Below are 23,057 nucleotides of genomic sequence, written 5' to 3'. Positions count from 1 at the left end.
CACTTACTTTCTGTGTTTTCCTTGTTAAGACCAACTTCCCGGTCTGCTCCGCTTCGAGTGAAAGAATCTATCTCTCTGAGGAAAGTGTAGGAGCGCACAACATATTAATGTTGCTATAAATCAATATGATGTTATAAAATAGATATTTTAAATTAGGTAAAATGCTTACTTCTGGTCTCTCCCTTCTCTAAGTAACATTAACCCACATCTGCACTGCAGAGAAGGTTAGGCTCGTTTAGGTGTGCACAGCATTTAAATATTGTCATAAGTAAACTATCGTATAAAATACATGTAAACGAGGTAAAATACTTACTTATGGTGTTTTCCTTTGATAAAACCGAGTTCACCATCTTCTCCCTATCGTGAGTGATAGAAAATAACATTATCTCTTAAGAAAAAGTTTTGGAGAGAACAGCACATAAATATCACTATAAATCAATATAATGTTATTAAACACATATTTTAAGTGAGATAAAAACACTTAACCTACTTTCAGAATCCCCTTATAGAAAATAATGGACGTCATCATCTGTTCCGCATTGCGAGTGAAAGGAAATGTCATTGAGAAAAGTTTATGCGCACACAACAAATAAATATTGTTATAAAACGATTTGATATTACAAAACACATTTTGTAAGATTAAGATTATACACTTTATTTCGCCGTTTTCCATCCTCATATGCACCTCATCACGAGCAAAGAAAATGGCAGATGGGTCAGGCGCAAGCACACGAGTAAATGTCCCGGATGTAACTAATAACACTCAACAGTGTTAATAAAGGTAACTCTGCGTATTTACACTGCCAGAGGGGGCTGTTTACACTAGCTAGTCTTAATCCTCTAAAGTTCAACACCACAACTTTAACACATTACTTTAAAAGTACCCAACACTAGGATTTCAACAGTGGAGATTTTGTTGTGTAGTTATGGAATGAATAGTAATGAATGTTAAAACGGATTGCCACAGATGCCTTGCTCTACCGTAAACACTGGACGAGTGTGTCCTCGTGAGATCCCAATGTCAAGTCTTGGTTAACAATATCACAGGGCTACGATTAGGTCATTGCATAGACTGTCATATTATTCTGTTCTCCGCACTGAATAAAAACTAATGAAAGCTTAAATCCTCGTCAGGCATCCTGAATGACGAATATAGATAGCGGACTTGATTATTTTTACTTCAAAATGATGATGATGACATTACACCTGTTCTCTGTTTTATTATTAAAGCTGTTTGCATCATGAGGGAGGCATATGTCATTATTAATTTGATTCCTTGCATCCCTTATGGAAAAACGAATCAGGGTCACATTACGTAAATTCCAGTCTATGATTAGAATGTGCGTTGCTTTGTCTCCCCCTACTGGCCAGACGAGGAATTATAGACACTAGATGATGCACCATAACGCAGTTCTCATATTATTTCTTAATAAAAAATATATATATTACAATGTTACTTAACGTGTGTTTACATTGTGTATGTATGTGAGAGAGTGTCTTTCTCTTTTATAAATCTATGAAAACACCATCTCGAATGTATATGCTCTCTCAAGTCTAACAAGTTTTTTTTGAGCCTGGCATACTGTTTGTTTGTTTGTTTGTTGTTTGCTTATTTTGTTCATATTCTTAACCAAGCCAGTAATTTTCATAACCTCTGATTAGCGAGATGGCTCCACTGTTGACAGCAATAAATGATTAGCAAAACACTTTGGTGTTATGGAAATATATTAGATCTATTAAAGATTAACTAGACAGTGGTTATATGTATAATAATCAAACAAAAATGTGTTGCACAGTCTTGTTATTATTACAGTGATTGTTATGGCATGACACCTTTAAATGTTATATCATTTCACAGCATACTCACACAACGTGCCTATAAAAAGACCCCTCGGTTATGATCATTGGGCCTCACACATTTCACATCATTGTGCAAATATATATATATATGTATATATATATATATATATATATATATATATATATATATTCAGGCCTCTGACTTTAGTTTGATCCCTCATTCCACAGCATGGCAAACACCAAACAATTAGAGATAAGCAAACACAAACTCTTCTGTCAGCCACAGGAGATAGTTCCTCCATTGTTTTTGTTTGGTAGCCGTAAAGATTCTTCCCAGGGGAGAAAAATCTTTTGTCCATCTCTCATTAATTACGAATGCCCATGAGGGAAGTGGGCTCATTAAGAGCTTGGCAGAGGATCCCTGGAATCTCTGGACTCACATTATGTCCAGCTCACTGGGGTGCTGTCAAAAAATAGCCAGAAAATAAAAACTGGATCTAAAGATGCATGGTTCTATAACTGGCTATAAAACTGCTAAACAGTTCACTAGAAATGGTGTTACGCTGTGCCTTTGTCTTGTGGTTTCATATACATTTTATGATCTCATCTAATCAGGTAAAATAAATCTTATCTTTATTTTTCTTTCATTTTTCAACCATAATTCTAATGAATATATAATTAGGAATTATTAACATTTCTTCTCTACATGCTATTTCACTGTGCTCTGTTCTGGTCTCCATTAATCTTGTGTCTTTGAGTTTGCTCAGGAGTTATTGAATTAATGGGCCAGATTATTCTGGACATAATGTGCTGTGACATTTGTTTGCCTACCCACACTTGTTGTTCTTCTAAATCATTCTCTGAACACAGTTTTAGGATTTGATTCTGTGGTGCCACTAAGCAGCTTTGTCATCAGGGTGAGAAGACTGAATTAAGCATGCAGCCTTTTATCCGCTGCAATGTTAATGACTAAAGTTTACAACTGAAGGACAGCAATAGCCACTGATGCACTAGCCAAAGTTTGAAGAAGAACGCCACTTGTTGAAATAGTACTAAGAGAAGATTGGCAACGGTAAGCCTTATACATTTTCAATTTGAATGTCAATTTACGTTCAGAGACGGCATGCAGATCAAGAGTCTATAAATCTTAAATATTTTAGAGATTATTCTTTTGTGAATGATGGGTATGTTAATTTTGATTGGAGACTATGGTATCTTGACTAATTTTATAGCAAAAGTCTCAGTTTAATCTAAATATTTGATATATTAAAAAGATATGAGATATGAGAGAAAGCTGATATTTTACTCCGCTATGGGTATATTGGATAAAAAAATCAGTGCACATTTATTAAATTTAACCATTCCAAGGACTGAAATATAAGAAGTTCTGGGGGGAAAAAAACAGCATTGGGTGGTTCTCTCTTTATTAGATTTGTGTGTGTGTGTGTTTCATAACGGCCTATCACCTTAATGTTGATTCTGTGTTCTGTTTCTTTGATATTACAGCCTTACAGACAATAGAGAAGATGGGGAGACCATTACTTCTCCTTTTTGCTTTTTTAGCTTCTTGTGAGTGTCTGAGAATTAGTCAGTGTCCGTTTTATCTAGAGCTGAAAGTTGTGGCTTGTTACACTGCATTTGCTCGAAGTCCAAATCCAAAAATGATACAGTATTAAGTGGACAGAAGCCAATGTATTTAAGTTTTACTATCACTTATAAAGGAGAATTCACACTTTTAGCTATTTTAAATAAGTATATTTTCTTAGAATTGTTGACTTATGCCTCATATGCTGGTTCATGTTTGTGTTTTCTGCAGCATACTGTAATTCTATTCCTGTGATTAACATGGCTGTGGTAAATGTGAGAGAAGATCGTCCAGTAGGTCTGTACATTTCAGTCTCTAGTATATGCTTAATCCCATTTTGCATTTTGTATGCATGTAACATTTGCCTAATTATGTATTTTCCCGGCAGGTAATCCTGCGTTTAAAATCGAAGCATTTGATCCAGATGGTGACCCTCTAACATATGGTATCGCTGGAACAGACTCTAGTCATTTTAACGCCGACAAAGACACTGGTGAAGTCAGAATCAAGAGTATGCTGGACAGAGAGGTATTTTGTTAGGACTTTAAAAGTCTGCTCTCAATTCCTGAATTGAGGTGAAAGGACAACAGCTGGGAATTATGAATTTTAAATAATTTCCACAACAATTCTAATTAAAATTAATCTTAAAATATAGCTGGTTAACGTTGTGTGTTTATTTGTTTTCTATTTTCAGACAAAAGACCTCTTACTCATAGAGGTTGTGGTGAATGATGGTGTTTATGCAGATGTAAGTTGGACCTACTGGAAGTATTGTAATGTTCAGAAAATGAACTTTCCTGAGTCCTAACATGTCTTTTTGCCCTTTTAGGTGATAAAATCAGTTTATGTTGCTGTTTTAGATGCTAATGATAATGCACCAGTATTCCAAAAGCTGCCCTACAATGAAGAGGTTCCAGAGGTGAGTGAGCCTGTTATCCTGAGTTTATTATGGATGTGAATATGGATGCTTCAGCTGCTCAACACCTTACAGATGTTACTTTGAAGGAATAGTTCACCTAAACCCAACAATTGTGTCATGTACTCATCTCCTATCTTTCAGAAAAGGGCCGTAGCTAGGGTTCAGAATGTTTTAAATAAGTAAAAATGTTATGAATGACAGAATCGGCTATGTTAATGAATTGCTATCGAATTCTCCAAAACTATAGGCTAACTTTACAAGGTCACATTGTAAACTCTGCACAGTTGTTTGCACAGAAGTTAGACATACGTTATCAATTTCACCAAACAGTTTTATTATTATCTAATAACCTTCTGATTGACAATAGTCCCTTCTACTGGCTGTAAAAGGATCACATGATGCGACACGCACACACAAAAACAGCAAGACATCAAAAAAGCAGCAAGACCGAGACGAGGGCCTGAAAAAGTAAGTCATAAAACACAGGTGTGAGTGAGGTAATTTTCACTGAGAAGTGAAAGAAGATAGCAAAGCTACTGGAGCTGCCAAGTTCCAGGGGAAAATAAAAAGATTAATTAAGTAGCTTCATAAAAGCAGCCATTATGACTTGAGTACTGTATTTCAATATAGGCCTAAGTAAAATGTGTTATTCGCTGAAGCATCTTCCCTAGCTCTCCAGTTCCCTTTTGAACGTTCAGTCTCGTTATGTGTATGGGAAAAACTAATTTTTCCATTCTGCTGAAGCCTGATTTGTTCACGTTTATGTAGCTGCACAAACCAATAGCACTTCGACCCGCCAGAAGGGGCAGGGCTGACTTCTATATAAGTTGGCCTGTAGCACCAGTCATCAGATCAATTCTCCTTCAGTGATGAGGATGAGAAGAAGCCATTGAAGAAGCTCTATCTCTGCTCACCGCCATAGAAGAAGCAAAGGCAGCGACACAATGCGATCTCTGCAGGCATCCAGCATCAAGAGCATAAGAGCAAATTTCTAGGGCAAATTTCAGTGCGTGTTGTTTTAAATGTCGTGCCGCAAGTGTGGATCGTGTAAGGAGCTCTTGCCCGATGAAGACAGACACAGCGAGTGAGCTGCCTGCCTCGTTGATGGCTCATGCTCTTTTTGTGAGAGCATGAGCCTCTCTCGTCTATGCTCGCGGGTCACCTTGTTTCTTAAACAGGCCCCCATCCTTCTCCTCTCCTAAGGGGAAGAAACAGTGGGGCAGCGGATCTCTCTCAGCGGGCTTGAGCGGTGTCACGTCGCCTCAGCACCCACGTGCCCCGCCCTTCCTGCCATCTACGCATCCTCACACGCCAGTGTGCTTCACAAGTGAGGACCAGTGCCCCTCTTCAGCTGCGAGTAAACCCTTCGACTGCAGCAACTCTCACTACCGTTGACAGCGCTGTCGAAAAAAAGGGTATGCCAGACTCCACCCTCTGGAGGAAGCAATTGTCACACATCTGTGCCAACCATCTGCCCTCGGCTTAAAGGGCCATGTAGCACATCCATCTAAGCCCTGCAAGACCACCTCGACCATCGCCAACACGCATATGCTGCAGCTGGACAGGCTGGCTCGGCGCTGCATACGATCCTTTAAGTGTTTCAAGCCAAACTTCTCTGTGGCATGGACCAGTCTGGCCAAGACCACCAGGAGAACTTCATTAGTGGCAGTGGTGCTGGAGTGCCACCATTGACTAAAGCAGACAGAGATGTATTCTCCGAAAATAGTATTCCTCGACTCACCAGTCTCACTGAAAAGGTTATTTGGCTCTGCTGTAAATGGGTTCACTGAACAGTTTTTGGTGCCTTCGCAGGCACTGTGTCACTTCCTCCCTAAGCGTGCTGGCCCAATGCTCAGCCTGCAAAGCTAGTGCAAATATTTTACTGCTATGATAATGGACCCACATAAGTTAAAGTGCAAAATTCCTTATCCTCTCACAAGCACAAACACTTACATGAACTCAGACTCCCCACTTTTTCAAGGCGAGCTCTTGTTCGAGAAAATAAAGCCTCTCGTCTCTCATTATATTGCCTGGGTAGCCATTCCTGGGAGCTCGCTTTCATTTTTTAGAAACAATTTGACGAGGCTACTTGCTGTAGTTCACTTGCAGATTGCCCCGCTTAAGAGGCTTAACAGCTCGCTTATGCACCGGTCAGTCAAGATGATGATGGTCAAGGAGATTATTGTGCATATTTGCCCCGAGGATTGGTTTTTGACCATGGATTTGAAAGATGCTTACATAGCCCCCCGTCATTGAGATTCTTTGGCCTATCAGTATGCAGTCCTTCCATTTGGACTGTCCCTGGCCCTGCACACTTTTACAAAGTGCATAGACATGGCTCTTACCCCTCTCAGGCAGATTTGCATATTGAACTACCTCAATGATTGGCTTGTTCTATCCAGATCAGAACAGGAACTGACTGTCATTTAGACTGCCTTTGGTTGGTCATCAACCCACGCAAGGTGTCTGAAAAGATTCCTGGTCAGGGTGAGCCACCACTGTATCAAAACCGTGGGTCCCTGGAAGACCACTCACCTGTTCCAAACAGGAGTGAGGATGGGCGTGGCCTCCAGAAGGAAGGTGATCACAACAGATACGTCCAATTCGGGGTGGGGCGCACTGTTGGAGGGCAATCCAGATTTCCGCTCCTGGGTAGCTCAGCAGCAATGCCTGCATATCAACTGCCTGGAAATGTTGGCGGTCTCTTTAGCCCTGAAGACCTTCCTTCCAGCCATCAAGAGTCTGTCTGTCTGTCTGTTCGGACAGCATGACAATGGTGTCCTATATCAATCACCAAGGCGGCCTCAGGTCTCATGCCTTATACAGGTTGGTTCATCACCTCGCTACATCCTCAGATGGTACAGCTAATTTGGGTGGTTCTTGGCAAGGCAGAGGTCGACCTCATCACCTCAGAAGACAACTTTCATTGCCCAACATTTTTCTTGTCATCAGGCAAGTCAGGGAAACCAAATGCTCCCTCCTCTTACTAGCTCCACTCTGGAGGAACCAGACTTGGTTTCCAGAGCTGATGCAACTCATAACAATGGCCCCTAGGGACCTTCTCTCGCAGACGAAAGGCATGATTTGGCATCCCCGCCCAAAGGTTCCCAGCAAGAGAAAGTAACACCATTCTTGAGGCAAGAGCACAGTCTATGAGATGGCTCAATTGGTGGCCTGCATGGCAATTGGACCCGTTTTCATGTGATGTGTCCTACGTGCTGACTTTTCTGTAAGAGCTGCTGGATAAGCATCCACGCTCAAAGTGTATGTGGCAGCCATCATAGCAAATCATTCTCTTGAGGCCGGCCACTCAATGGGCAGGAGAATGAATCCTCCTAACCCTCAGAAAGTGCCTTGTTGGAACTTATTCATGGTCCTGAGGGGCCTAAAAAGGCCCCCTTTTGATCCGCTCTGATAGGTTGACTTGTGGCCCTTATTCACATAAAATGGCCCCTCTCCTTGCTTTGGCTTTGGTTAAGTGAGTGGGTGACCTGCAAGTACTATCAGTCAGTGCTTCGTGTCTTAAGTTTGGGCTTCATGACTGTAAGGTCATTTTGAAACCGAGACACGGCTATGCCCATAAAGTGCTCTCTACTCCTTTTAGAGCCCAAGTAATACCCCTTTTGGCACGAAACACTCTCTGCCCTGTTATAGCTCTAAGGGATGTGGAATGTTCTAAACTGTTCAGACAGTCTGAACAATTGTTTGTTTGCTTTGGAGGCTGCCAGAAGGGTCTACTGCTACAAAGACTCGCTGGATTGTTTAGACTATAGTTTTGGCTTACGCATCTGAAGGATTGGAATGCCCTATTGGTGTGAGAGCCCATTTCCACAAGGGGAATGACCTCTTCATGGGTGTGGTCCAGCAGCATATCTATCAGTGACATCTGTGCGGCTGCCGGCTGGTCATCACTTTCCACTTTTGCCAGATTCTACAACTTAGATGTCCCTGCCCTGCAGGCACAGATTATATCTGTCTAACCTCCCTTGTAGTTTCTCAAGCCCTCAGCTAAGCTCAGAGCAAGATAATGTCCAAGTCCCTTAGGGACCTTATTAGTGCTCACTAACACTGGGCTCACAGAGCAGCATGTGATTGTTGCTCATAGTGAGGCGTGATAGGATTAATTCCCATACACATAACGAGAGTGAACGTTTGAAAGGGAACACTTTTGGTTACTTGACGTAACCTTGGTTCCCTGATATAAGGGAACGAGCGTTATGTCACTTGCCGCATTACAAGCTGTAGTCGCTTCAGTCGAATGATCTGATTAATGGTATTACCGGCCGACTTATATGGCGGTCAGCCCCGCCCCTTCTGTTTTTTTCTTTTTCCCAAAATGCCCAAAATGTACACAAAATAATAAGAAGAAAGTCAAACAAACAGATTTGGGATGACATGAGTAAGAGTAGCCTAAATGATGACAGAATGTTTATTTTTGGGTGAACTAATCATTTAAGAGGTGCTAAGATCCACAAGCTGTGATGGTGTTGATCCTGTGTGAATCAGCTTGGTTAATTCTGTAACCTGCTCCAATTTAACTTTACTCCCAATCTAAAGTGTTTAGCACATGGAGAGCTTCAAGAAGTGACAATGTGCATTTGTTTATTTGTTTCAGGATAGTTTGAGCGGTTTGTTCACATTTATATGTTTTTTATTCCCTCCTACAGAATGAACCTGTGGGCAGTACACTGTTTAGAGCAAACGCCACAGATAATGATTTTGGCACAGCTTCTATTGTGTCCTACAAAATTGATGATGTATGTTCCCTTTAAGTCATAAATTGGATTTTCACCCCCACATCTCACTTTAATTGTATTCATAACACAGCAAGTTTGTCCTAGGTGACACCAAATGACGGGGCTAGCCTGTTTTCAATCTCTCCGACTGCTGGAATTGTTATCCTGCAAGGACCTCTGAGCTTCACAGACAAAAGTCCTTTCTATCAGATACGAATCATTGCATCTGTAAGTATTTATTTATGAAATAATTGCATTCAGATAAGTGATGGGGTTTTCTTTGAATGAGGGAAAATTTCTGTGTGGGATGCGCATTTCAAAAAGATGCATAAAAACATTGCAATATTTTTTTTCTTTCTTTTTTCTTTTCTTTCTTTCTTTTTTTTTTTTTTTTTTTTACAAAACTCTACAAACTTTTATCCAAGCTGTTTACTCTGTAATTTTCTGAGTGTTCATTGGTTTTATCAGGATGGTGGTGGGCCACTGAATGATCAAGAAAACGTGGTTCAGTCTTCATCAGTAATTGCATTCATTACAGTTAAGGATATGCCAAATCTTGACCCACAATTTCTGAATTTACCTAACCTTGCTGCTGTTGATGAGAATTCAGCTGTGGTGAGTGGTGTATTCTATCTTTTTTAAAAATCTTTTTTTCTTTCTATCTTTTTCAAATTTATTTTGAAGGACATTTAATGTAACTTTGTAAACTCAACAATGTTACTACTGTGGTTCTGTTTGGGCACAGCTTGTTTAAAAAGTAACATTTTGATCCACACACACACACACACACACACGCACGAGCACACACACACACACACACACACACACACACACACACACACACACACACACACACACACACACACACACACACACACACACAATGCTCTTTCACCTTTGAATATCTTTGTGCATTCCCAGGGTACAACAATCTTTACTGTGAGAGCCAGAGATCCAGACACTGGGGTCAATGATCAGATCCACTACAGTATTGAAAGTCAGTCAATTGGAAATTTTATTTAAAAAACGCACTTGGACTTAATATTTTGTATTTATGTATATTTTTTAATGTCATATGTAAACATTCTCTCAAATATTATACTCTATTCTCTGTCACCGATGATTAAGATATAGTAAGTAGTATTTGGCTGGTCATGTGACTTTAATGTGGCAGCCACCATGGCAATTATGACTTTTTGTCCAGGTACTGATGCACCAGACCTGTTCCAAATCAATGACGAGACTGGTGAAATATCTATCATAACTCTATTTGACCGTGAAGAATTACTGGATAAAAATGCTGTGGTAATGTTACAAATAAAGGTGAGTTACTGACTACTAAATTTAATTGTATCCTGTTTTTATGATATCAGATTGATTAAAATTTTACGGCAGCAATATCTGGCGGCAAACCAATGTCACTTTATACTTTTTACCTTTGTAGTACTTATCATAATCTATGATTTTTTTGAATGGTAATTGATTAGTGTTTTAAATTTTTGCTGATTTTTTATTCCTGTACTTCAGGGAAGTGAAACAAATCTTAATGTGGATGGTGTTATTGCAAGCACAATAGGAGAACTACACATTTCTATTGGAGATGTGAATGACAATGGCCCTGAATTTTATGAGTGTGAAGGTGACATTGAAACCTGCACACAGAAAAACAGCTTCATAGGCAAAGTTGATGAGAATTCATCTGCAGGACTGTCAGTAAATGAACTGAATATAAGAGTCAAAGATCCAGACCAGGTGTGTATTTACAACATTTGCATGTTTCCTTCTGAGGATTTTTATTTTAGTTTTTTTATTTTTTTTGATTATTTATGTTTTTTATTATTATTTATTATATATATATATATATATATATATATATATATATATATATATATATATATATATATATATATATATATATATATATATATATATATATATATATATATTTGTATAGTGATGCTTATTTTATATATGATCCAGGGGCTAAACAGCAGGTTCAATCTCCGTCTTGAGGGACCTGATAAGGATGTGTTCGCTGTCAGTCCCAGCACTGGGGTGGGAGAAGGTTCTGTGCAAGTGATAATAAAAGATTCATCTGCTGTTGATTATGAGAAGAAGACAGTAATGTCTGTTCAGGTTTGTATATGAGGGTGTCTCTGGAGATTTACCACATAAAATAACCGGCATGCAGTAGTTTGGCCAGTGCCAGAATTACTGTATCCCAGCTTAGAGAAAAAGACCTTGCCTACTTTCAGAGTGTTTGCAGATATTGAAGAACATGCAAGTCACAAACACAGGGGAGAGTGTTTTTTAACTCCATTGAGTTAAAAACACCAACCTAGAAACCAGGAAAGATTTTATTATTCTCATATTGTTGTATTATTTCTTGTATTATTTCAAACCGGGTGGTGTTTATGATAGTAGCCAGCCATAAAACAACAATTACCTAAAGACTTTTTGTCACTTCACTTGCTTATTTTTCATTGCATAGAATTTCACTTCTATGGTTTACACACATATATATATATACAGTATTGTTCAAAATAATAGCAGTACAATGTGACTAACCAGAATAATCAAGGTTTTTCATATATTTTTTTATTGCTACGTGGCAAACAAGTTACCAGTAGGTTCATTAGATTCTCAGAAAACAAATGAGACCCAGCATTCATGATATGCACGCTCTTAAGGCTGTGCAATTGGGCAATTAGTTGAATTAGTTGAAAGGGGTGTGTTCAAAAAAATAGCAGTGTGGCATTCAATCACTGAGGCCATCAATTTTGTGAAGAAACAGGTGTGAATCAGGTGGCCCCTATTTAAGGATGAAGCCAACACTTGTTGAACATGCATTTGAAAGCTGAGGAAAATGGGTCGTTCAAGACATTGTTCAGAAGAACAGCGTACTTTGATTAAAAAGTTGATTAGAGAGGGGAAAACCTATAAAGAGGTGCAAAAAATGATAGGCTGTTCAGCTAAAATGATCTCCAATGCCTTAAAATGGAGAGCAAAACCAGAGAGACGTGGAAGAAAACGGAAGACAACCATCAAAATGGATAGAAGAATAACCAGAATGGCAAAGGCTCAGCCAATGATCACCTCCAGGATGATCAAAGACAGTCTGGAGTTACCTGTAAGTACTGTGACAGTTAGAAGACGTCTGTGTGAAGCTAATCTATTTTCAAGAATCCCCCGCAAAGTCCCTCTGTTAAAAAAAAGGCATGTGCAGAAGAGGTTACAATTTGCCAAAGAACACATCAACTGGCCTAAAGAGAAATGGAGGAACATTTTGTGGACTGATGAGAGTAAAATTGTTCTTTTTGGGTCCAAGGGCCACAGGCAGTTTGTGAGACGACCCCCAAACTCTGAATTCAAGCCACAGTACACAGTGAAGACAGTGAAGCATGGAGGTGCAAGCATCATGATATGGGCATGTTTCTCCTACTATGGTGTTGGGCCTATTTATCGCATACCAGGGATCATGGATCAGTTTGCATATGTTAAAATACTTGAAGAGGTCATGTTGCCCTATGCTGAAGAGGACATGCCCTTGAAATGGTTGTTTCAACAAGACAATGACCCCAAACACACTAGTAAACGGGCAAAGTCTTGGTTCCAAACCAACAAAATTAATTTTATGGAGTGGCCAGCCCAATCTCCAGACCTTAATCCAATTGAGAACTTGTGGGGTGATATCAAAAATGCTGTTTCTGAAGCAAAACCAAGAAATGTGAATGAATTGTGGAATGTTGTTAAAGAATCATGGAGTGGAATAACAGCTGAGAGGTGCCACAAGTTGGTTGACTCCATGCCACACAGATGTCAAGCAGTTTTAAAAAACTGTGGTCATACAACTAAATATTAGTTTAGTGATTCACAGGATTGCTAAATCCCAGAAAAAAAAAATGTTTGTACAAAATAGTTTTGAGTTTGTACAGTCAAAGGTAGACACTGCTATTTTTTTGAACACACCCCTTTCAACTAATTGCCCAATTGCACAGCCTTAAGAGCGTGCATATCATGAATGCTGGGTCTTGTTTGTTTTCTGACAATCTACTGAACCTACTGGTAACTTGTTTGCCACGTAGCAATAAAAAATATACTAAAAACCTTGATTATTCTGGTTAGTCACATTGTCCTGCTATTATTTTGAACAATACTGTATATATATATATATATATAGAGAGAGAGAGAGAGAGAGAGAGAGAGGTGGTGAAGCCAAAATGAAAAAAAAAAAAAAAAAAAATTCTGTTCATATTTTGCCTGTAAAAGCTCTTCACTCTCTATTGACCTCAACCAATGCCATGAATTTAGGTCAAGGCTATTTGTTTTCCTGTTACACAAGATCAGCATTCAAAAAACCTGTTTGAAATTTCTTGGCACTAGACAAAATTGTAATAAAATGCTGTTTTTCAAACTTTGTTCTATCACCCCAGATTATTGCTGAAGATGTCAGTGCAGACTTCACCTCTATGGCCTCTGTCACCATTAACATCAATGACATAAATGACAACTTTCCTAAGTTTGAGGATGATGTTTATGAATTTTCTATTGACGAACACTGTGATGACGGAACTGTTGTGGGCATCATAACCGTAAGCGCATCTTCTATTTACGCACTTTTCTTTTTCGTGGTGACTAAGATTGATTGTTTTGACACTCACTAGTGTTCTGGTTTGACAGGCAACAGATGAAGATGCCTTGGATCATGGCAAACTCGCTTACAAATTGATGCCAGAAAACATGTATGTCGAATATTCAGTCTGCTATCGTTTAGTTGGGACAAAATTACTCAGTTAGTTATTCATTGCTATTCAAGTTTGCCATAAAAGGAAACTTAAGATGTTCTTTTCTTCGTTTCCTAAATGTTCTTCAGGGGGGAGTATTTTGATGTTCATCCAGATAATGGAACTATCGTTGTAAAAAACGGACAGCGTCTTGACAGGGAAGGCACCAGTTCCTACTCACCCACCCTGCAGGCCATAGATTCAGACGGCCAGATTGGTACCACTGTTTTGATGATCAACATTCTGGATATTAATGATCAGACACCAGTGATGAACAGAGAACTTTATGAGGCCTATGTACAAGAGAACCACAAATTAGAGCTTAAAGTCCAGGTACATTTATGGATGTAATAGTGATTGAGAACGCATAGATATCTAAAATGATGAAGCGAGATTGAGTGAATGTTTTGTAGGGCACTTTTACTCATGTAACTAGTAGATAGTTGCATCCTGCTAGCAAGGACATGGACTTGATTGTCAGAGAACACAGAAAAAACTGCATACCTTGAAATTAATGTGAGTTGCTTTGGATAAAAGTTTCTACATCTCTAAGTCTCTAAAGGATTTTTTTTTTCGAAAGGCTACAGATGGAGACAACCCAAAAAAACCAAACAGCATGATCCAGTATCACATTGACAAAAGCCCGTTCAGTAGTAACTTTACCATAGACCAAGCCTCTGGTGTGCTTCAAAACAATGGTCGATTGGACCGTGAGGCTATGGACCCTGCCCTAGATGGCGTGATTAAGTTAATGGTGATCGCTTCAGACATGGGCACACCATCCCTGTCCTCCACAGCCAACGTGACCATTAACATTGGGGTGAGAGTGCAGCATTTATACAGTTACAGATGAATTATTGATCTATTAATTTATTGATCATTTATTGTCTTCAGAAATGTATGTATACATATAAATGTGCATATATTTGTATGGATTTATTAAAAATAGATTTAGAATTATATTTAAGTATAATTCATTTATTTAATTAAGTAGCTTACTTGTTTCTTTCTATTTTTTTCCTAGGATGAAAATGACAATTCTCCACAGTACCTTGATCCTGCTCCCTATGAATTTAAAGTAAAGGAAAGTGAAGGAGGCAAGTAACTTAAAAAAATAATAATAATTTCAACTTTAAGTAATTGTTTAGCAAATTTCCAGGACTGCATAATTATTTTCAAGAAATACCTTATATGAACATTTCGTAAAAACTAACAACTTTTTGTCTATAGGCATATTTGTTGGCTCTGTGCGGGCTCACGATGGCGACCAATCAGACTTTAATAATCGTATCTTCTTCAGTATTACTGATGGTAGTTTTGGAAGTTTCATATTATTTAGTGAGGCCATCAGTGAAGGTTACAGGGGCAACATCACGGTGGATCCCGCTGTTGAGCTGGACTATGAAAGCGACCGCAAGATGTACGATCTAACAGTGGAGGCCTCGGACTTGGGTCAGCAAAAGGTTAAGACAACAGTAACAGTAATTGTGGTTGATGTGAACGACACTCCACCTGAATTCCCATCCGACATGACCCTGAGTGTAAAAGAGAACTGTACCTTGTCAATGCCTCTGGGCACAATCAATGGCAAAGATGTGGACACTGAACACCTTCTAGAATATGAGCTTGAGTCTACTGAATGCCAATGCAATGGCGTCAGAGGTCCATGTCCCGAAGAGTGGTTCAAAGTTGAACGCAACGGTGATGTGATAACTAATACTGTCTATGACATTGACTATGAGAAATGTGATAAAATGTTCATGCATGCCAAGGTGGTGGATGTTTTAACTGAGAAGAGGAGAGACAGTACTGAAGGTACGTTCTGTTGCATCATATTGTCCATTTAAAAAGTGCTAGTATGTTCTGTTGTTAAAGGAATAGCTCATACCAAAAATGTTCCAATTCATATAACTTTATTTCGGGAATAGAGAAAAACAGGTGTTTTTCATTTATGCTTTTTTAAATTAATATTATCCTTTCCAATTACTTAGTTTTTTTCTACTATTTATTTTCCATTTCTGGTAACATATAGTCAAGCACAACTGTTTATGTGACACCCATTAGGCATAAGTGATTTACAAATTTAAATCTGAAGAAAAATACAGGACTTGCACAATGTGAGGATGAATTGTTATTTTTAGGTGCATAGTTCCTTTAAGTTGAACGTATCACATTGAGAAAAAAATTCATATTCATAAAATATTGTTCACTTGCTCATAGGAGTTGTCACTATTAATATTGTGGACATCAATGACAACGCCCCAGAGTTTGTCGTCTTGCAGGACTTCTATGGTAAACAAAAATAATATTAAAATAAATAAATAAATGCTTGTCATATAAGCAAATGAATATAATTGTGAATATTTTGTATTATTTATTTATTTTTTTACTTATTTCTGTTTCTCTAGTTGTAGTCATTGAAAAAGTTGAGGTGGGCACATCTGTTGGCAGAGTTTATGTAAGTGTGATATTTCACTTATTTACAATTTGAGGTCTCTTTAAATGTCACTTTTTGTGCTGTAATAAATACTTATCCATTGGTATGTCAGTTTTTATGTTACAATATAATGTCTCCATAAAGTATTTTCCCTGGGTTTGTTTCCTCTTACACCTTTAAGGCCATAGACAGAGACACAGGAGAGAACAGGAAAACCAAATTTGAAGTTACCAAGGTGGACTTTGTTAGCAGTGAAGGGAATTCCACAGAGAGTGTGTTTCTCTATGCCGACTCTGCCAGTCAGGAAGATGCTGAGGAAAGGTTCACTGCACATATACGGTGAGAAATTAAAGTTTTTAACCTTTTTGTAAATTGCGAGTAGGCGTAATGTGGTGCGATTCGGCAAGTTTCCAACATTCAATAGTTTGTCTGTCCATGCTGAAGGCTGAAATGCTGTGTTAATAAGATAAAACAGAATCGGAAAATAGAAACTATTCATTGTGCATCAGTCAAAATGATGATGTGGCTGGTTACACACAAAAGGAACTAAACTGGAAGTAAACCAGCAAATGTCTCTTCATAATGTCCAGGTCCCGGAAGGCAATGGAAAATAATAAAAGAGGGAAGTTCATGGTGCAGGTGAAGGCATCCAACCCTGATGGTCTCAGTTCCACCTCTGTGGTCGAAGTAGGGTATTTTCACCCCTACAATTTATTAATAATTAATTCAGTCTTGTTTATTTTAGTCATTTTCTAATTGCATTGTTTTGCAGCTACTCACAGTTGACAGCTCCTACAGAGTCAGTCTCAGATTTAGTGCATCTGTGTCTGAAGTCAATGAGAATTTGCCTCAGATCAGAGCGTAAGAGATGCACTTTAAGGTTGATTTGAATCTACTGATGTGTGAAGAAGTGTTCTTTTAAAGGACACTTGGAATGTGATTCATGATTATTATTTAGTTCATGCTTTTTTTAAATTCAGGTCAAAGGGAATACATGTGTTTGATATTTTTTTACAGGATTCTGATAAGTGCCACAAAAGCAACGGTTGAATTCTTCAATGTGTTTAGTGAGACTGTTACTCAGCGGTAAGATCCAATCTCCCACATCCACACATATACATATAAAGTAAACTAGATTGAATCTCACAAAACTGTAACATGCAACATGTAAGTCTGGAATATCTAGATTTATTTATTTTTTTTTTCATTTTTATTCCTGTTATAATATGTATAATCCAGCAGGTGGCATGTACATCACAGACTAAATCCAAGTCAGTTTGTATTTTCTCTCCCAAAGTGACTCAAAATTCCCTGTAAATTTTCTGTCTTGTCAGTGCTTCTGTTAAGCAAACATTTCCTTTATATGGCATACTTACAGAAAATTTAGAATTACATTTTGGCAAGAGACCAGCTAAATTTTATCTGCACTGCAAAAAAACAACAACAAAAAACATAAAATATAAAAATTTAAGACAGCAATTGAACCCAAGTATATTTAGTAAAAAGTCATAACTTGATTAAAATCGAGTTTAAGTTGCTCAATGTGTTTTGATGAGTTACGGCCAAAAAACATAAGTTACCAAGACTTACTGATCATATTTTTTTTTTTTTTACAGTGTATTTACAAACTGAATATTTCTTTAACTGCTCAAGGGACCCAAAAATGTTCATATACTATCCCAAACTTTATTTCTTCTGTAGAATATAAAAGAAGACATTTTAAAGAATGTTCAGTGTTGTTATAGTTAACTAAAATGATATACAAAAATATATGTTAATTAAAAAACATTTAAATTTACATTACATTTATGCATATAACAAATACAAAAAAATAAAAAAAAATAAAGAATGACTTTAAAATGAAAACCAGAAATGTTTCCTTGGCAACTAGCTGAAATAAAATAATAAAATACAAAAATGATAAAACGATGACAGCAGTATTTATTATGTCCTTTGCAGAGCTGAAGAGATGACCATTTTGGAGGCATATTTTGTGTTCCCAAATGGCACAGCTCTTGACTATGATGCAGTGACTTCAGTCCTGAATTCAGAGGAGGTCTATAAGGAACATGGGTACCAACTAACTCAGCTTGGATTTACTGGCATTGTAAGTAACAACAGCAGCAACAACAAAAACAATTCCCCTCCATATACTCCAAAAGTTATTCATGAAGGCTGAAGTTTTTATCAACATGTTTTTCATTTCCTTAACAGTCGACAACTGTTACCGAGTTTACAGATGTTAAGACAGAGGTATTCATCATGATTGGTTTGATGGCTGCACTGGCGATAGTCCTTGTTGTAACAACCACCTCACTCGTGTGCATCAGAAGAAAGTAAGATCTACTGAATTAGCCATTTAAGTTTCAATGATGTTAAAGAAACACTTACTGTTTGGTTTGAATGATACTCTTGGTACAGCTCATCAGTCCATGTATTAAACCATTCTACTTTTATGGTTAAAATTAGCAAACCTGGCTCTGAAGTTGGATGGGAAGGCACTGTAGGTCATGTAGGCTGTACTTTACTGTGAACTTGCATGAACCCGAATGTCAGACCTGTTCCCAACATCCGGCATGGAGCCATACAATGTCATTATGGAAGACCCTCTAACCTCTAAGTCTGGGTCACACACATTACAAATCTGCTAACCAGATTCAACAGATTTAAAATAGCTCTTCTTGTTGCGCACCCACACACATATGCACAAGTTTCTTTATCCTGTCTGCGGCTGTGTTGGATTTACAAGTTAACGCTGCTGGTCTCTTTCTGCCCTTTAGCTACAAGAGGAAACTGAAGGCAGCCGAAGCCATGAATTCAGCAGCCACAGTGGTCATCGAGAATCAGAAGACCGGCCCTGTTGTTCCTGGAACCAACAAATACACCAAAGAAGGGTAAGACAGACATCACGGGTTGCCTAAAATGCTGGCCCGTTATATAATCTTGAACAGGGATTCAGCAGCAGGCTGTTGTGTGAGATTGTTTGATATGTATTCCACAGAGCAAACCCAGTGCTGAATATGAATATTGACACAGCCACAGACCTAGGCTTTGACGAAGATGGCTCCAGCGCAGACAGAGAGAGGTACCATAAACACTATCGGAAAACAAAATATTAAGAAAAGACGTTCACACTGTTGTAATACTCAGTCTATTGATGACAATTGATGATGACTCTCATTCTATTTTCAAATTGTGCTAAATTACCTCATTTATTTAATTACTAAGGCAGTTATTTTATTTAAATGGCATAGTCTACCGTTTGGAACCAATTTACTCAAGAGTTTGAAATAAGTATTTCATACTTATTTGTAAAAACAGTAATATTGTGAAATTTAATATAACTTTTTTTCTATTTTATAATGTAATTTATTAATGTGACAGCAAAACTTAAAACTAATTGCTGCTGAAAATTCTTTCAGAAATTATTCCTACATGATGATTTGGTGCTCAAGAAACATTTCTTATAATTAGGGTTGAAAATATTTGTGCTGATTAATATATTTTTTTATGGACTGTGATCCTCTTTTAAAGATTTGATTTGATAGAAAGAAATAGAAAGTTCAAAATAACAGCTTTTATTTTAAACAAAACTCGTTTGTAGCATTATAATGTTTTTATTGTCACTTTTTAATTAATTTTTAATATATTATTGTACTGTCACAATTAATTTTTTTCTTGCTGAATAAAGATATTAATTTCATAAAAAGTGGCTTCAGAAAAAATTTGATTTGTAGTATATAGATCAAGGTGCATGTGACACTTTACTTCATTATTATTATTAATAATCATACTAAATTGTTATTAATTATTATTAAATACCAAATCAACAGCCCTATTAGTTACATAATGCATCGCAATTATCTGGTCTCTCAGACTTCAGTGTAAAAGATGGAAACCACTGGCCTACAATGGAAGTATTTGCAAACATGTTTATCTTGTCAAAGGAAACCAGTGAACTAAAATTGCATCTACAAAATCCATTTAAGTTACAATATGACATTTATCCAGGAACAATACTGTGGTTCTCCTTAAACTGACAGATAGCAGCTGTTTGCACTGATCTGTGGGTAATGGTAGATTATAAGTTTCACTAGCAGTAGTTTTAGTTAAATTTTGTGATGTTGGTGATCCCATGTTTCTCAGAATCACACTAAGCTACACTACATGCTAATTGAAGCATGTGTTTGATTTTATTTCAAGCTACGTTACTGGTCCAAAATGTCTCTACTGGTAACTTGTTTTTTTCCCGTAATGTCCTTTGTGTCTTCATACAGAAGAGTTGCTTTGTGAGATTCTGATTATGTGTATGTTGTGTGTCTGTTCTGTTTTAGCCTTAATTCCTTGGACTACAACATTGATATGACCATGGCAGAGAAAGACACTATGCCAATGATGGTAAATGTATTATTAAAATAAAGATAATATACAGTGTGGAGCAAAAGTCTGAGACCACAAGTAAAAGTCAACACAAGTCAACAATAATTGAACCAATGAATAAAAATAAATAAATTAAATAATAAAAAACATGAATTGGAGAATTTCTTACTATTTTTCGTGTCACCTTTTTGCTTCTGAGACATTGACATATTGTCTCTGATCACATTGGCACTGATCTGAGTGACAGAGCTCAAATGTTTCTTATTCAATTTTACTTAAACACAAATTTAATACCATAAAAGTTCACAATTTTCTTTGAATCACAGATTTTCTATGTGATGCCAGACTTCTGGAGTCCACAGGATTTCAAGCATACCGGTGCTGGTCATATAATTAGAATATCATCAACAAGTTTATTTATTTCACTAATTCCATTCAAAAAGTGAAACTTTTATATTATATTCATTCATTACACACAGTCTGATATATTTCAAATGTTTATTTCTTTTAATTTTGATGAATAAAACTGACATCTAAGGAAAATCCCAAATTCAGTATCTCAGAAAATTAGAATATTGTGAAAAGGTTCAATATTGAATACACCTGGTGCCACACTATAATCAGCTAATTAACTCAAAACACCTGCAAAGGCCTTTAAATGGTCTCTCAGTCTAGTTTTGTAGGATACACAATCATGGGGAAGACTGCTGACTTGACAGTTGTCCATAAGAAGTTTTAGAGCACTTCATGCTGCTGCTGACCAACTTTATGGAGTTGCAGATTTCATTTTCCAACAGGACTTGGCAACTGCACACAGTACCAAAGCTACCAGTACCTGGTTTAAGGACCATGGTATCCCTGTTCTTAATTGGCCAGCAAACTCGCCTGACCTTAACCCCATAGAAAATCTATGGGGTATTGTGAAGAGGAAGATGCGATATGCCAGACCCAAGAATGCAGAAGAGCTGAAGGCCACTATCAGAGTAACCTGGGCTCTCATAACACCTGAGCCGTGCCACAGACTGATCGACTCCATGCCACGCCACATTGCTGCAGTAATTCAGGCAAAAGGAGCCCCAACTAAGTATTGAGAGCTGTACACGCTCATACTTTTCATGTTCATACTTTTCAAGATTTTCAAGATTTCTAAAAATCCTTTCTTTGCACTGGTCTTTAGTGATATTCAAATTTTCTGAGATATTGAATTTGGGATTTTCCTTAGTTGTCAGTTATAATCATAAAAAATACAAAATTAAAAGAAATAAACATTTGAAATTGATCAGTCTGGCCCTTAGAAAAGATCACGTATGCAATAAGGGTAAAGCAACCAATTTTTGATAATATCTGGGGCCCCTTTAATAATTTCCTTGGTAATAAAAAGACCTGTCTTGTTTGCTGGAGATATCTGGGGACGACCCATACGTGGCCTCATGCAGATCACTTGAAGAAAAGGTGTACTGTCTGATTTTTTATTTGTGATTCATGTGTAGTGCACACTGGTGAGAGCAGTTGTGCACGGTAGATTTTGTAATTTCTCCATTTTTTTTTTTTTTTTTTTTACTTATGTAGAGTTTGTTTATTACTTTATTGTGTATTTCAATTTTCTTTGTCTTTAGTTACTTATATTTATTTAATTATTTATGTTGTGATGTTGTGTCTTGGTCAGTTTGATGGACAGGGTTCTGCGGGGTTTGGGACAAGAGGTTTGTGTCCTAATGGTTATATGTAAATGTCTGTTTGTTTGAAAATAAATAAAGATATTGTTGGGAAACAAATTATCAGTCTGTGTGTAATGAATGAATATAATATACAAGTTTCACTTTTTTGAATGGAATTAATGAAATAAATCAACTTTCTGATGATATTCTAATTATATGACCAGCACCTGTATTTCCAGTGCCACTTATAGGGCAAAAAGACACATTTTTCTATAAATGCTGGGGACACAAGTGATTCTTAAATCTCTTTAGCTGGGTATGTTTTGAGTACTTACTTTTTCTGTTGTGTGGTAGGTAATTCAGGAGGAAGAGGAGGAGGATGAAACGAGTGAATCTCCATACATTGAGCCTCTGGGTGCCGCACTGGCACAGCGAGAAAAGAGGAGAGGAGCAGACAGCCCCAGTCTCACTTTTGCAAACCCTTCCATAGACACAACTGATCTCTAACATTCAGCCTCTGACCTCCACCTATTTGCCATTTTTTTATTTGTATGTAGTCCTGCCAAAAAAGCAGACAAGTCTTAGTTTCACAATTTATCAAATTTGGACAAAGTCTAAATCTGAACAAGGCCTTTAATGTTATCTGTTATCATCAATGCACTTTAAAATGTATGAAAAATTATAAGTGCACTAAAAACAAGCAGTAATTCAAACAGTATTTGTAGTCTTTTTGTTGTTGTTGTAATCCCCAATATGTA

General features: G+C 37.5%; 1 protein-coding gene across 1 annotated transcript; it reads left to right on the top strand.

The window, feature by feature from the left end:
* Nucleotides 1-3,268: 3,268 nt before the first annotated feature.
* LOC128027601 (cadherin-related family member 2-like) lies at nucleotides 3,269-23,012 on the top strand. The gene is made up of 30 exons (XM_052615365.1): nucleotides 3,269-3,369; nucleotides 3,617-3,682; nucleotides 3,774-3,913; nucleotides 4,080-4,133; nucleotides 4,215-4,304; nucleotides 8,972-9,061; nucleotides 9,146-9,268; nucleotides 9,509-9,655; nucleotides 9,962-10,037; nucleotides 10,245-10,363; nucleotides 10,568-10,792; nucleotides 11,021-11,176; nucleotides 13,474-13,632; nucleotides 13,721-13,782; nucleotides 13,914-14,157; nucleotides 14,405-14,644; nucleotides 14,849-14,921; nucleotides 15,055-15,639; nucleotides 16,045-16,116; nucleotides 16,233-16,282; nucleotides 16,443-16,600; nucleotides 16,852-16,948; nucleotides 17,034-17,122; nucleotides 17,279-17,347; nucleotides 18,221-18,368; nucleotides 18,476-18,597; nucleotides 19,042-19,155; nucleotides 19,263-19,346; nucleotides 20,596-20,659; nucleotides 22,654-23,012. The coding sequence occupies exons 1-30, from the start codon at nucleotides 3,327-3,329 to the stop codon at nucleotides 22,804-22,806; spliced, it is 3,912 nt and encodes a 1,303-aa protein (XP_052471325.1). The 5' UTR covers nucleotides 3,269-3,326; the 3' UTR covers nucleotides 22,807-23,012.
* Nucleotides 23,013-23,057: the final 45 nt, after the last annotated feature.

Source organism: Carassius gibelio, chromosome A14, assembly GCF_023724105.1.
Source record: "Carassius gibelio isolate Cgi1373 ecotype wild population from Czech Republic chromosome A14, carGib1.2-hapl.c, whole genome shotgun sequence".
Taxonomy (NCBI): Eukaryota; Metazoa; Chordata; class Actinopteri; order Cypriniformes; family Cyprinidae; genus Carassius; species Carassius gibelio.
This window is presented reverse-complemented; position numbering and strand designations above follow the sequence as displayed.

Bases quoted from the DNA above. Each gene is read 5' to 3' on its own strand.
- LOC128027601 (XM_052615365.1), top strand. From the start codon at position 3,327: ATGGGGAGACCATTACTTCTCCTTTTTGCTTTTTTAGCTTCTT. The intron at 9,269-9,508 runs GTAAGTATTTAT...TGGTTTTATCAG, and splicing joins AGATACGAATCATTGCATCT to GATGGTGGTGGGCCACTGAA. The intron at 16,949-17,033 runs GTAGGGTATTTT...ATTGTTTTGCAG, and splicing joins GTTCCACCTCTGTGGTCGAA to CTACTCACAGTTGACAGCTC.